The sequence below is a fragment of the Rosa chinensis genome, chromosome 4 (assembly GCF_002994745.2).
Source record: "Rosa chinensis cultivar Old Blush chromosome 4, RchiOBHm-V2, whole genome shotgun sequence".
Lineage (NCBI taxonomy): Eukaryota > Viridiplantae > Streptophyta > Magnoliopsida > Rosales > Rosaceae > Rosa > Rosa chinensis.
Genome location: NC_037091.1, coordinates 62052669 through 62064906, shown reverse-complemented (window position 1 = coordinate 62064906; position 12238 = coordinate 62052669). Strand labels below are relative to the sequence as shown.

The 12238-nt window shown below is 39.4% G+C and overlaps 2 protein-coding genes and 1 pseudogene across 2 annotated transcripts; all 3 read right to left on the bottom strand.

Moving 5' to 3' along the window:
* Nucleotides 1-51: 51 nt before the first annotated feature.
* Nucleotides 52-2091, bottom strand: LOC112197906 (protein HOTHEAD). The gene is made up of 2 exons (XM_024338868.2): nucleotides 1142-2091; nucleotides 52-1054 (listed from the first exon to the last, which is right to left on the bottom strand). The coding sequence occupies exons 1-2, from the start codon at nucleotides 1851-1853 to the stop codon at nucleotides 180-182; spliced, it is 1587 nt and encodes a 528-aa protein (XP_024194636.1). The 5' UTR covers nucleotides 1854-2091; the 3' UTR covers nucleotides 52-179.
* Nucleotides 2092-2395: 304 nt separating this feature from the next.
* LOC112197907 lies at nucleotides 2396-7227 on the bottom strand (annotated as a pseudogene).
* A 3122-nt stretch (nucleotides 7228-10349) lies between these two features.
* LOC112200925 ((R)-mandelonitrile lyase-like) lies at nucleotides 10350-12208 on the bottom strand. The gene is made up of 2 exons (XM_024341935.2): nucleotides 11408-12208; nucleotides 10350-11316 (listed from the first exon to the last, which is right to left on the bottom strand). Exons 1-2 carry the CDS (start codon nucleotides 12114-12116, stop codon nucleotides 10445-10447), a joined length of 1581 nt encoding a protein of 526 aa, XP_024197703.2. The 5' UTR covers nucleotides 12117-12208; the 3' UTR covers nucleotides 10350-10444.
* Nucleotides 12209-12238: the final 30 nt, after the last annotated feature.

Here is a 12238-nt window from a genome sequence, read left to right as displayed (position 1 = left end):
TAAAAAAAGAAAAAGCAAACCCGCAGCATCGCGCGGGGAGAGTTATCTATATATATTCATCTTGTTTGTGCGTTGTTTTTCCAATTTTCATCATATTGAATCTGGAATTTGTTATTCATTATTAAAATTATGGATAGGCTGCTCTTTTTATTTAATTAATGGGATAAATTACAAGCTGATTAGGTTCTGGGATTGATAAAGGAAGCATCTTTTCTTTCTTGAAGAATTTTGAGTCCTTGGTATCTTCCGAGCATTAGCACAGTGGCCATTGGGTTTGTGCCTGGTGATTCCAGGAAGGTTGACCCATCGATCACTCTCAAGCCTTTAACACCATAAACCCTATAATTCTTGTCGACCACTGACCCCACAGTGCAACCACCATGGTAGTGGTAGAAGGTACCGACAGTCGTCTTGCAGAGTTCCTGGAGCTCGTCTTCAGTAGGCATCGGCTTGTTTTGGTATTCATTCGAACCCACGAAGGAAGCAATTGATTTGGACCTTAAAGCTAGCTCAAGCAGCTGGGTCATCTTTACACATTCTGCCAAGTCTCTCTCGGTTGATAGGTAGTTGAATGTCACTGATGGGTTTGCTCTTGGGTCAGTGCTGTTGAGTTCAAGCTTCCCTACGGATTCTGGGAAGGCAATTTTGCCAATGAAATAGCTGAAAGTTGTTCCATTCAAGCTAATAGGTACGATTCCTGCCTCGGTTATGATTTTGAAGTCATCTGCTATACCAGCAGCTTTGGAATGTTCTGGTGTTGGATTTTGCGGGTTGTAGTTGACAAAGATTGCAATACCAGGATTGTCTTGCATTCCTTCTCCTACTCCCTTCAAGTTGAGTAGGAGCGGGATTTCAAAGTTGTTTAGGTGTTCTTGAGGGCCAATGCCACTTAACAACAAAATCTGAGGGCTGCCTAAAGCTCCTGCTGATAGTATCACATCACCCCATGATCCCGAGTTGTCTGGCTGGTTGAGGTAAGCTTCATAAGTCTGGTTTGAGCTGCCATCGCTCTTGATGAATCTTATACCTCGAGCTATCTTCTCATCTCTGGTACCTGCAAAGCCATTTACATTATCAGCAACAGAGGGTTTATCTTACATAATGTACATTAGATGCTATTTTAAAGAACTACCATGCTTACCAGTTCTTTGAAAGATAACTTTGTCTACAGTTGCATTCAAGAGAACTGTGATCTTGCTTGGATTTCCTGCCGGTAGAAGATCAGCTGGTAAGTGTCTTCTTCCCTGGTTATCGAACGAAGTAGCACCAATTTTTGTTCCCCGAATATGCTCCAAACTGAAACCATTATAGGGGAGAATTCCAGCTTCAACAAAGCTATACGCAGTAGCATTCGACCATGGAGTCAAATGATCAGGTTTAGTGATGATTCTAGATTCCACCCATTCATAAGCATCCCTTACTTCCTCATTATCCCAACCAACCTTTTTGACAAAATCCTTACTTGCTCTGCCGTAAAACCCACCATTGATAGCAGCTGATCCTCCTAGCACTCTTCCTCTGAAATTGGGGACACCATCTGTCGAGACGAAGCTTTGTGCAGCTGATGTATATTCATCACTTACGAGAAATGGGTATCCGTAGTACTTCAGCTCTAAGATGAAGGGGTCTCCGTAAGGCGAGCCACCTCGTTCCACCAACAGCACTGAGAATTTCTCAGACAACGTTGCAGCTAGGGGGCAGCCGGCAGTCCCTCCGCCAACCACAATGTAATCGAAGGACCTACCGGATACTTCTTCGACATTTGAAGTCATATAGGGGAATGTTTGCCCCGAAGAACATATAGCCAAGTGAACAAATAGAAGCAACAGATGCAATGAAAACCCCATCATCATGAATGTGATGAGCAACAGTAGAATTGTAGAAGCTTCAAGGCTGGTAGATTAAGGTGAGTTAACATGTGGGGAGATGTATATATAGTTTCGAGTTCTTGACTGTTCTTCAGTTCTGGTAGCATATAATTGTTGAACAAGCATAGTTTCAAGTTCTTAGACTGTTCTTCAGTTCTTATCTTATCCTCTTGCGGCGGGGCCTACCGTTGCCAATGGTGACTCCATCGTTTCACACCATTGTCAACAATTTAGATGTCAATTTAGATGGCGTGTTAGAAATGTTGGAAATATGAAAAGCATGTATCCGCAGGCGGCTGCAAGAAGACAGGCTGTGGTGTGCCTGAGGAAAGCTTCCCAAAACCAACTTCTCTTCTTCTAAGTTCTAATCTAAACTTTTGCAAAAGATGGTTAGACTCTGCTATGCAAAAGATCACAATGGATTCGATGCATGCCCTCATCCAATGATCAGCCGGCAGCTGTATTGTTTTTTTGGCAAACTGGAGATTAAGAGAGGCAGAAAGCCTCCAAAACCCCAGAAATTATCAAAAGCCAAACAACTAAACGACACCAACTACCGAACACGAGAGCGTGGTAGTCCTAGTCGATCTCTATTACAATTAGAATGAATAAAAGAGGGAGTCAAGTCCCACCAAACAAAAGTCAGCAGCTGTATTGTTGTTAATCACACACTTACTTGCAAATGCCGACAATATCTAACGGGTACGGCACGCTCCTTCCCATATAATATGTATGCGTTTCTTGAGGACTAACAATCCCATATATTTCAAACTAGAAAACAAACAAAGTCGCTCGAGTATTTTCGACTTTCGAGGGGATTAGCCAATTGAAAATCAAATCTACTGGGAAGGCCACTAGCTCTGGATTTCGGTTCATTAGTCTTCAGCTCATCTAGAAGAATCCTTAGTTTGTTCAATGCACTCCTGTCAAATTAACAATACTAACTAGTTGAATACGAAAAATCCTGCATACATAAAACTATCTAGAAGTTAATATACGTTAAACTACTTGAAATTGAATGTTCCTATAGTAGCAGTGATGCTATCCATCTTTTCCTTCAATCACGAAGCACTACAGCAGACAATGTTAATATGAAGAAACTTTTGAAATACAAAAACATAAGCTTGGTGCATATCCAATTTCACAAAGAAGAAAAAATACATACCCTGCTATTCATGTCATTGGTAGATCAATGCTGACCATGGATTCCTGAAAGTAACAGAGCCATATTGACAATCAATTAAACAGAAACAAAATTGAGTAAGAAATAGCACAAATGGAAATGAAAACCGCAAAGCCAAGTCTTGATTATGGCTAAATACAATACCAAATATCATTCAGTATAATCTGATTCAAATTTCAAGCATTGTTACAAGCTTTAGCAAGTCTTGAGGTAGTATCTGAAAAGAAGGAAAACCCAACGAGAATCAGAAAACAACTTAAGTTCATACAAACATGAAAGCAACCAAATTGAGAGATTAAGTACGAAATGGGATATAAATAAGGATCTACTTGATTGGTGGAGGCTTGGATTTCTTGTTGACACTCATCTATGGTTAAATATCATCCATATTAGCTCCCTTGGGTTGCAACTTGAAATGATTATCAACAACAAATTACATGTTACCAAATTCCATCCTTTGTTAAAATGAAATGAAAAAGCAAATGAGCCAACACAAAAAAGTGGAAAAGAAGAATAGAGTTTGCGAATTTCTAACCTTCACATCACAAAGGATGTCAAAAGGGGAGATGATAGAATCTGTCAACTCAACATTGTGGAAATGTTCTTGACGAATCATATGTCAACCTTGTATAGTCTGAAACAAGAATGATGGATGTCTTATTAAATTGGTCTTACAGAGAAATTTTTAAGACAAATGCATGTAAATGGAAAAGAAGCATTGTAAAATTCAATATTAACTCCTTTTCTTCTCTGCATGATCATGCAGCCAATAAGAATACCTGGACACATGTAGAATATTGACAGTAAGGGGTCCTTTTGATTGACACTGAGGACAAGAACCAACTTAACTTCTGAGAATTCTAAAAGAATAGGCCCAAGACTGCTCCATATTTGTTACAATCATACTCTACTTAATGCAACTGGGGAAACAACTCAGAGCAACGGGTCACAACCCTTCCAGTATGAATAATGGTATTCAAATGAATCAGCCTGCACATCATCAGAGCATGATGAAACTAAGCTAGCTAGATAAATTGCTTGTAATTGATCTCCAGACTACACTTATTCGCTGCAAATTCAACAGTGAATTGTTTCATATTATGAAATAATGTGATGCTTTATGTAGCTTGCAGGACCCATTAAGATAAAAACCAACACACGGACTGCAGTTAGCAGGCCAAGAGAGTCTCATATATCTAAAAAGAAAACTTTATATTAAAAAAATGAAATAACAGAATTGGAGATATCATCTAAATTCTTGTTTGGATCAGATAATGCACAAAATCCAATTGGGTGAAGGATTTGCCTTCTATCCAGAGAAAAAAAAAAGTGTCGACGCTACAAAATCTATATCAATATACCCATCAACAAAACGAAATTAGAAAATGGCTGCATGCTATTTCAGTTGTTGACTGCAAAGTTATAAACAAGATGAGGAAGTTGCTGTGCCTGTAATAGTACTAGTCCCATGTAAATGTAAGTGTGAGTTGAGGAAGAAGTCGTAAGATTCAACGAGAAAAAAGCCAGCTTTTTACCCAATTGAAAGAAAATAATACCTTTTTGGGAGACCCATTATGATTTGAGGAGGAGTAGAAATGAGGCCGATAATCTCGAATCGAGACTTGAGGTGGGAGACCCATTATGATTTGAATCCATAAGAACCACATAGCTCATCAGGTAGTATGGTTCAGATTAATGTAACGGGTACAAGCGAGCTTGACTTCCAATGACTGAGTTGCTACGTTCTTAACAACCTACAATTGCGATTCACCAAGTTGAGCTCAATCACAGTTTTCTCATATTAAAATTTACTGGCAAACAGAGCCTTGAGAATTAGATTATCGAACCTGAGGGAAGAAATTGGAGACGTCGAAGCCCTGGGTGATGAGAACGAGCAAAGCGCTTAGGAGCTTCTCACTTGCTGACGTCTTAGGGGTCGTGGGTAGAGGTGGGTATTGGTGCCAATCCAATTTAAAGTTTAAACCACCAGAATTACAAGCATGAACAGAAATATATGTAGCACCCCATAACAAGCATGAACAGTCTATATCCCGCCCACCGTAATAATAGAAAAATGCATTCGCCCCAATATAAGTGAAGGTAAAGCTACCATCTACTAAATAAACAAATAGTGTGACCATGCAACTACACATCCAACTCAAATAGCTCTCACAGACACCAGTAGCCGATTTGTGCCCAGAAAATGGTGGTATTAGCCCACTTATTTTGTGCTACTGTCTCTTTGGAGTAATGAATCAATATATATATATATATATATATATTCTTCACCATCTTTTATGCCTTTTTTTTTCAATTTTCATCCTATTGAACTTGGAATTTGGCATTCATTATTAAACTTATGCATACGCTGCTGTTTTTATTTAATTTCTGAGCTTGTAATGGGATAAATAAAAAGCTGATCAGGTGCTGGGACTGTTAAAGGAAGCACCTTTTCTGTGTTTAAGAATTTTGAGCCCTTGGTATCTTCCAAGCATTAGCAGAGTGGCCATTGGGTTTGTGCCTGGTGATTCCAGCAAGGTTGACCCATCAATCACTCTCAAGCCTTTAACACCATAAACCCTATAATTCTTGTCGACCACTGACCCCATAGTGCAACCACCATGGTAGTGGTAGAAGGTTCTGACAGTCGTCTTGCACAGTTTCTGGAGCTCGTCTTTAGTAGGCATCGGCTTGTTTCGGTGTTCATTTGAACCCAGGAAGGAAGCAATTGATTTGGACCTTAAAGCTAGCTCAAGCAGCTGGGTCAGCTTCACACATTGTGCCAAGTCTTTCTCGCTTGATAGGTAGTTGAATGTCACTGATGGGTTTGCTCTTGGGTCAGTGCTGTAGAGTTCAAGCTTTCCTACGGATTCTGGGAAGGCAATTTTGCCAGTAATGCGAACTATTGTTGCATTGAAGCTAACAGGTGCAATTCCTGCCTCAATTATGATTCTGAAGTCATCTGCTATACCAGCAACTTTGGCAGGTTCTGGTGTTCGATTTTGTGGCTTGGAGTCAACTAAGATTGCAATAGCCGGATTGTCTTGCATTCCTTCTCTTACTCCCTTCAAGTTGAGTAGGAGCGGGATTTCAAAGTTGTTTAGGTGTTCTTGAGGGCCAATGCCACTTAACAACAAAATCTGAGGGCTGCCTAAAGCTCCTGCTGATAGTATCACATCACCCTATGAACCTGAGTTGTCTGGCTGGTTGAGGTAAGCTTCATAAGTCTGGTTTGAGCTGCCATCACTCTTGATCAACCTTATACCTCGAGCTATCTTCTCATCTCTGGTACCTGCAAAACCACTTACATTATCAGCAACAGAGGGTTTATCTTACATACTGTACATTAGATGCTATTTTAAAGAACTACCATGCTTACGAGTTCTTTGAAAGATAACTTTGTCTACAGTTGCATTCAAGAGAACCGTGATCTTGCTTGGATTTCCTGCCTGTAGAAGATCAGCTGGTAAGTGTCTTCTTCCCTGGTTATCGAACGAACTCCCAACAATCTTTGTTCCCTGAATATGCTCCAAACTGAAACCATTATAAGGGGAAATTCCAGCTTCAAGAAAGCTAAACGCAGCAGCATGCGACCATGGAGTCAAATGATCAGGTTTAGAGATGATTCGAGATTCCACCCATTCATAAGCATCCCTTACTCCCTCATTATCCCAACCAACCTTTTTGACAAAATCCTTACTTGCTCTGCCGTAAAACCCACCATCGATAGCAGCTGATCCTCCTAGCACTCTTCCTCTGAAATTGCTGACACCATCTGTCGGGACAAATCTTTGTGCAGCTGATGTATATTCATCCGTTCGGAGCAATGAGAATCCGTAGTACTTCGACTCTAAGATGAAGGGGTCTCCATAAGGCGAGCCACCTCGTTCCACCAACAGCACTGAGAATTTCTCAGACAAGGTTGCAGCTAGGGGGCAGCCGGCAGTGCCTCCTCCAACCACAATGTAGTCGAAGAACCTACCGGAGACTTCTTGGACATCTGAAGTCACATAGGGGAATGTTTGCCCTGAAGAACATATAACCGAGTGAACAAATAGAAGCAACAGATGCAATGAAAGCCCCATCACCATGAATGTGATGAGCAACAGTAGAATTGTAGGAGCTTCAAGGCTGGTAGATTAAGGCGAGTTGACATGTGGGAAGATATATAGTTTCAAGTTCTTGACCGTTCTTCAGTGTTGGTGGCATATAATTGTTTAATAAACCTTATCCTCTTAATTGCGGCGGCGCCTACCATTGCCAATGGTGCTTCAATCGTTTTTTTTATAATTTATTCGGTTTCACACCATTGTTAACCATGTTGACTCCACAAATTTTAAATTGAAAAAAATAATAATAATACAAATATGAAATCATTTCACGTGGATACAATGCACTTGCTTCAAATTAACAATACTAATTAATTAGTTGAATACAAAAAATCCTGCATACGTAAAACTTTTTGAAAGTTGATATACGTTAAACTACATGAAAGTTGAAATGTTTCTATACTAGCAGTGATGCTATCCATCTTCTCCTTCAATTATGAGCCACTACATCAGACATTGTTAATATGAAGAGACTTTTGAAATACAAAAACATAAGCTTGGTGCATATCCAATTTCACAAAGGAGAAAAAATACATACCATGCTGTTCATGTCATTGGTAGATCAATGTTGACCATGGATTCATGAAAGTAACAGAGCCATATTGACAATCAACAAAACAGAAACAAAATTGAGTAAGAAATAGTAGAAAAGGAAATGAAAACTGCAAAGCCAAGTCTTGATGATGGCTAAATAATGGATTGTCTACAATGAACCAAAACATTTGTAGATAAAGAGACGCCGTGAGGTCAGCTGTGACCTTGACCCCGTCAACTCACATACGACATGGAAGATGAAACTGTGATTGGAGTCGTTACCACAGGGGCTTTTAAGGAGAAGGAGAAAGGCATGTGCATCGAGGAGATAAGGTTGGAAGACCTGGAAGTCTTGTGGTCGTTGAAGTCTTCAGAAACCATAAACCTGCAAACAAACAATAAGAATGAGAAGAAGTGGTCAAATGTATCAAAACGGGGGTACATTGATGTATGTCATAGTATGATTTTCTTTTTTAATAAATTAATATAGTGGAAACCTATTGAATTGGTTAACAGGTTACCAACTTAATTGTTGACATGCCTGTGCCATTTTAAAAAATAAAATTTACCATATCAACAACACCGAAAATGTTCACCTGGTCAGTTATTAACCAAGAAAATAATGCTCAACCACCCTTGGATGTAAATCCAATGGCAGAGAGAATTATTATTAAGTTGAGGTGTTTTGTTTTCCACTTTTGGATGTAAATCTAAGGGTTATTGAGCATCAATTCTTTGGTCAGCAACCAACCAGGTGAACACCACTGCAACAACACATTCTATCTTGATATGTAATATTGTTCAGACACATGTAATAAATATTGTCAAAATAATAAATTACACCTAATTACGATTTATGACGACTCTTGTTGTGGTCAAAGATGTAAATATCATAGTTGGACAACTTTTATCAAATGAAGAACATTGATTATCAAATGGAGAACCTCCTTACAATACTAAGTAATTACATATCTTTTTGTTTAATATTAATTTTACCAAGTTCACAACACAAATGTTGTCTGAATTGTAAAATGGTTGATAATCTTGTAAATTATGTAGTTTTTGAAATAATTACTACAAATAGAACAAAACTTACCACTTTCACATCAATTGCTAGGGGTTGTGGTAAAATGTGTAGTCATTGTAGTAATCATTTCATTAATAATAAAAACATAAAGATTTACCACTCTGACAACAAATTTGTTGTCACACTTGTTAAATTGTCCATAAACTAATATATTACTTTATGTGGAGTAATTACTACAAATAGAAAAAAAAAAATTAATGCTTTTACATCAATTGTTCTGGATTGTGGTAAAATGCATGGTCATGAAGTCATAAAGATTTACCACTCCAACAACAAATTTGTTGTCATAAACTAGTAAATAGTAATATTAGTTCTCAAAGTGGTAACATGAGTCCCTAGAGTTGTAAATTTTCTTAGTTACCACATGAGTCCTTGAAATAGCAATATTAGTCCTCAAAGTGATAACATGAGTCCTTGTGGTAAATTTTCTTAGTTTACCATATGAGTCCTCAAAACAATAATATTAATCTTCAAAGTGGTAACATGAGTATTTAAAGTGATAAAAATAATTAATGTATGAGAAATGTTAACGTATCGCTTTAACAAAACATCAATCGCAGCTCATACTTTCATAATTTCAGTCATTGAACCAAACATGTATAATACTTGAACAACTCCGACAGTCAGTGATCAAAACCCCCCAAGCCGCCTCCAATTCTGCAAGCGCTCGGATTTGAGGGGCAACAATTGATCAATTCCTACTCGGAGGTTTTACGAAGCTTCCTTCACCGTTGCCACGCCATGAAATGGCCGGAATCGGAAAAACCCGCAGGAAAACCCGTGAACTTTCGGGATCCGTTCTGCCATCATCGCTGCTAGTTCGGAGAAAAGGTAAGTAGGCTCCGCTTCGCTCTGTTGAGAGGAAGCCAACAGTGCCGGTACGACGTCGGGAGATGGCCGGAGAGTGGAGAAAAGATCGGGTCGCCTTCGGAAGGAAAACGGGTTATGTGGTCTGATATGATCCTTCTCAAGCTGACGGTCCTGATCAGACAGTGATTAAATGAACGGTCTAAATGTAGCGGTCTGAAAAAATCTTTTTTTATTTTATTATTATAAATAATTTTGGATAATATTAACTCTTAAATGACGTGAGTGTCTAAAAAATCTTCTGAAGATTCCTATGAATCGGTAACGACGACTAGTTTAATCTCCTTGAAAGATAAAATTTTAGTGTTAAAAATTTAAATAATTTTCAAAAGCCATAAAGACTTTAAAATATAATAGAAATTCAAAATAAAAATAGTTTCAAATTATTTTTCCTGTTTTTAAAATAGAGAACCGAGACTCCAAGCGAAGCAGCTGATGATGATGGTGATCTCAGATCTGTGATCATATGCACAGTTAGAACAAAAATTCAAAGACTGCCATCTTGCACCTGTTGATCGAGAGCCGGCTCTGGGTGATCATATGCACAGTTAGAACAAGAATTCAAAGACATATGAAATTGGTAGGGGGTATAGTTTTGTACAGTGTCAAAGTTTTGAGTTCTCTTTGGAGTAGTGGAACAATATAGATTTTTCATCTTCTTTGTGCCTTTTTTTTTTTTATCAATGTGGAAGTTTCAAAATTATGCATAGGCTGCTGTTTGTCTCAAATTTCCGATGCAAAGACTGAAACTTCTTAAATTTATGAACACATGCAGTAATTGGCTAATACAAGCTGATCAGGTTCTGGGATTGATAAAAGAAGCATCTTTTCTATCCTGAAGAATTTTGATCCCTTGATATCTTCCCAGCATTAGCAGAGTGGCCATTGGGTTTGTGCCTGGTGATTCCAGGAAGGTTGACCCATCAATCACTTTCAATCCTTTAACACCATAAACCCTATAACTCTTGTCGACCACTGATCCCATTGTGCAACCACCATGGTAGTGGTAGAAGGTTCTGACATTCTTCTTGCAGAGTTTTCTGAGCTCATCTTTGGTAGACATCAGCTTGTTTTGGTGTTCGTTTGAACCCAGAAAGAAGGCGATTGATTCGGACCTTACAACTCGCTCAAGCAGCTGACCCAGCTTCACACATTGTGCCCGGTCTTTCTTGCTTGATAGGTAGTTGAAGGTCACTGATGGGTTTGCTCTTGGGTCAGTGCTGTTGAGTTCAAGCTTTCCTACTGATTCTGGGAAGGCAATTTTGGCAGCAATGGGAATTACTGTCGCATTGAAGCTAATAGGTAAAATTCCTGCCTCGATTATGATTTTGAAGTCATCTGCAATACCAGCAACTTTTGGAGGTTCTGGTGTTCGATTTTGAGGCCTGGAGTCAGCTAAGATTGCAATACCAGGATTGTCTCGCATTCCTTCTCCAACTCCCTTCAAGTCGAGTACTAGCGGGACTTCAAATTTGTTTAGGTGTTCTTGAGGGCCAATGCCACTTAATAACAAAATCTGAGGGCTGCCCAAAGCTCCTGCTGCTAGTATCACATCACCCCATGAACTCGAGTTGTCTGGCTGGTTGAGGTAAGCTTCATAAGTACGGTTTGAGCTGCCATCGCTCTTGATGAATCTTATACCTCGAGCTATCTTCTCATCTCTAGTACCTGCAAAACCATTTATACTATCAGCGATAGAGGCTGGGGTTTATTTTACACATTGTTCATTAGATGCTATTTAAAGAACTACCATGCTTACAATTTGTATGAAAGATGACATTGTTTAGTGTTGCATTCAAGAGAACTGTAATATTGCTTGGATTTCCTGCCTGCAGAAGATCAGCTGATAAGTGTCTTCTTCCCTGTTCATCGAACAAACTGCCTCCAATCTTTGTGCCCTGAATATGCTCCAAACTGAAACCATTGTAAGGGAAGATTCCAGCTTCAAGAAAGCTAAAGGCAGCAACATACGACCAATGAGTCAAATCAGGTTTAGAGATGATTCTAGACTCCACCCATTCATAAGCATCCGTTACTCCTCCAATATCCCACCCAACCTTTGCGACAAAATCTTCACTTGCTCTGCTGTAAAACCCACCATTGAGAGCAGATGATCCTCCTAGCACTCTTCCTCTGAGATTGCTGACACCATCTTTCGAGACAAAGCTTTGTGCAACTGATGTATATTCATCAGTTTGGAGCAATGAGAATCCGTACTGCTTTGACTCTAAGATGAAGGGGTCTCCATAAGGCGAGCCACCTCGTTCCACCAACAGCACTGAGAATTTCTCAGACAAGGTTGCAGCTAGGGGGCAGCCGGCAGTGCCACCTCCAACCACAATGTAGTCGAAGAACCTACCGGAGACTTGTTGGACATCTGAAGTCATATAGGGGAATGTTTGCCCTGAAGAACATATAGCCGAGTGAACAAATAGAAGCAACAGATGCAATGGAAACCCCATCAGCATGAATATTGTGATCAGCAACAGTAGAACTGTAGAAGCTTGAAGGCTGGTGCTTTCATATAACCGGATTAAGGCGAGTAGACATGTGGGGGAGACATAGTAATCAACTTCTTTTGCTGGTAGCA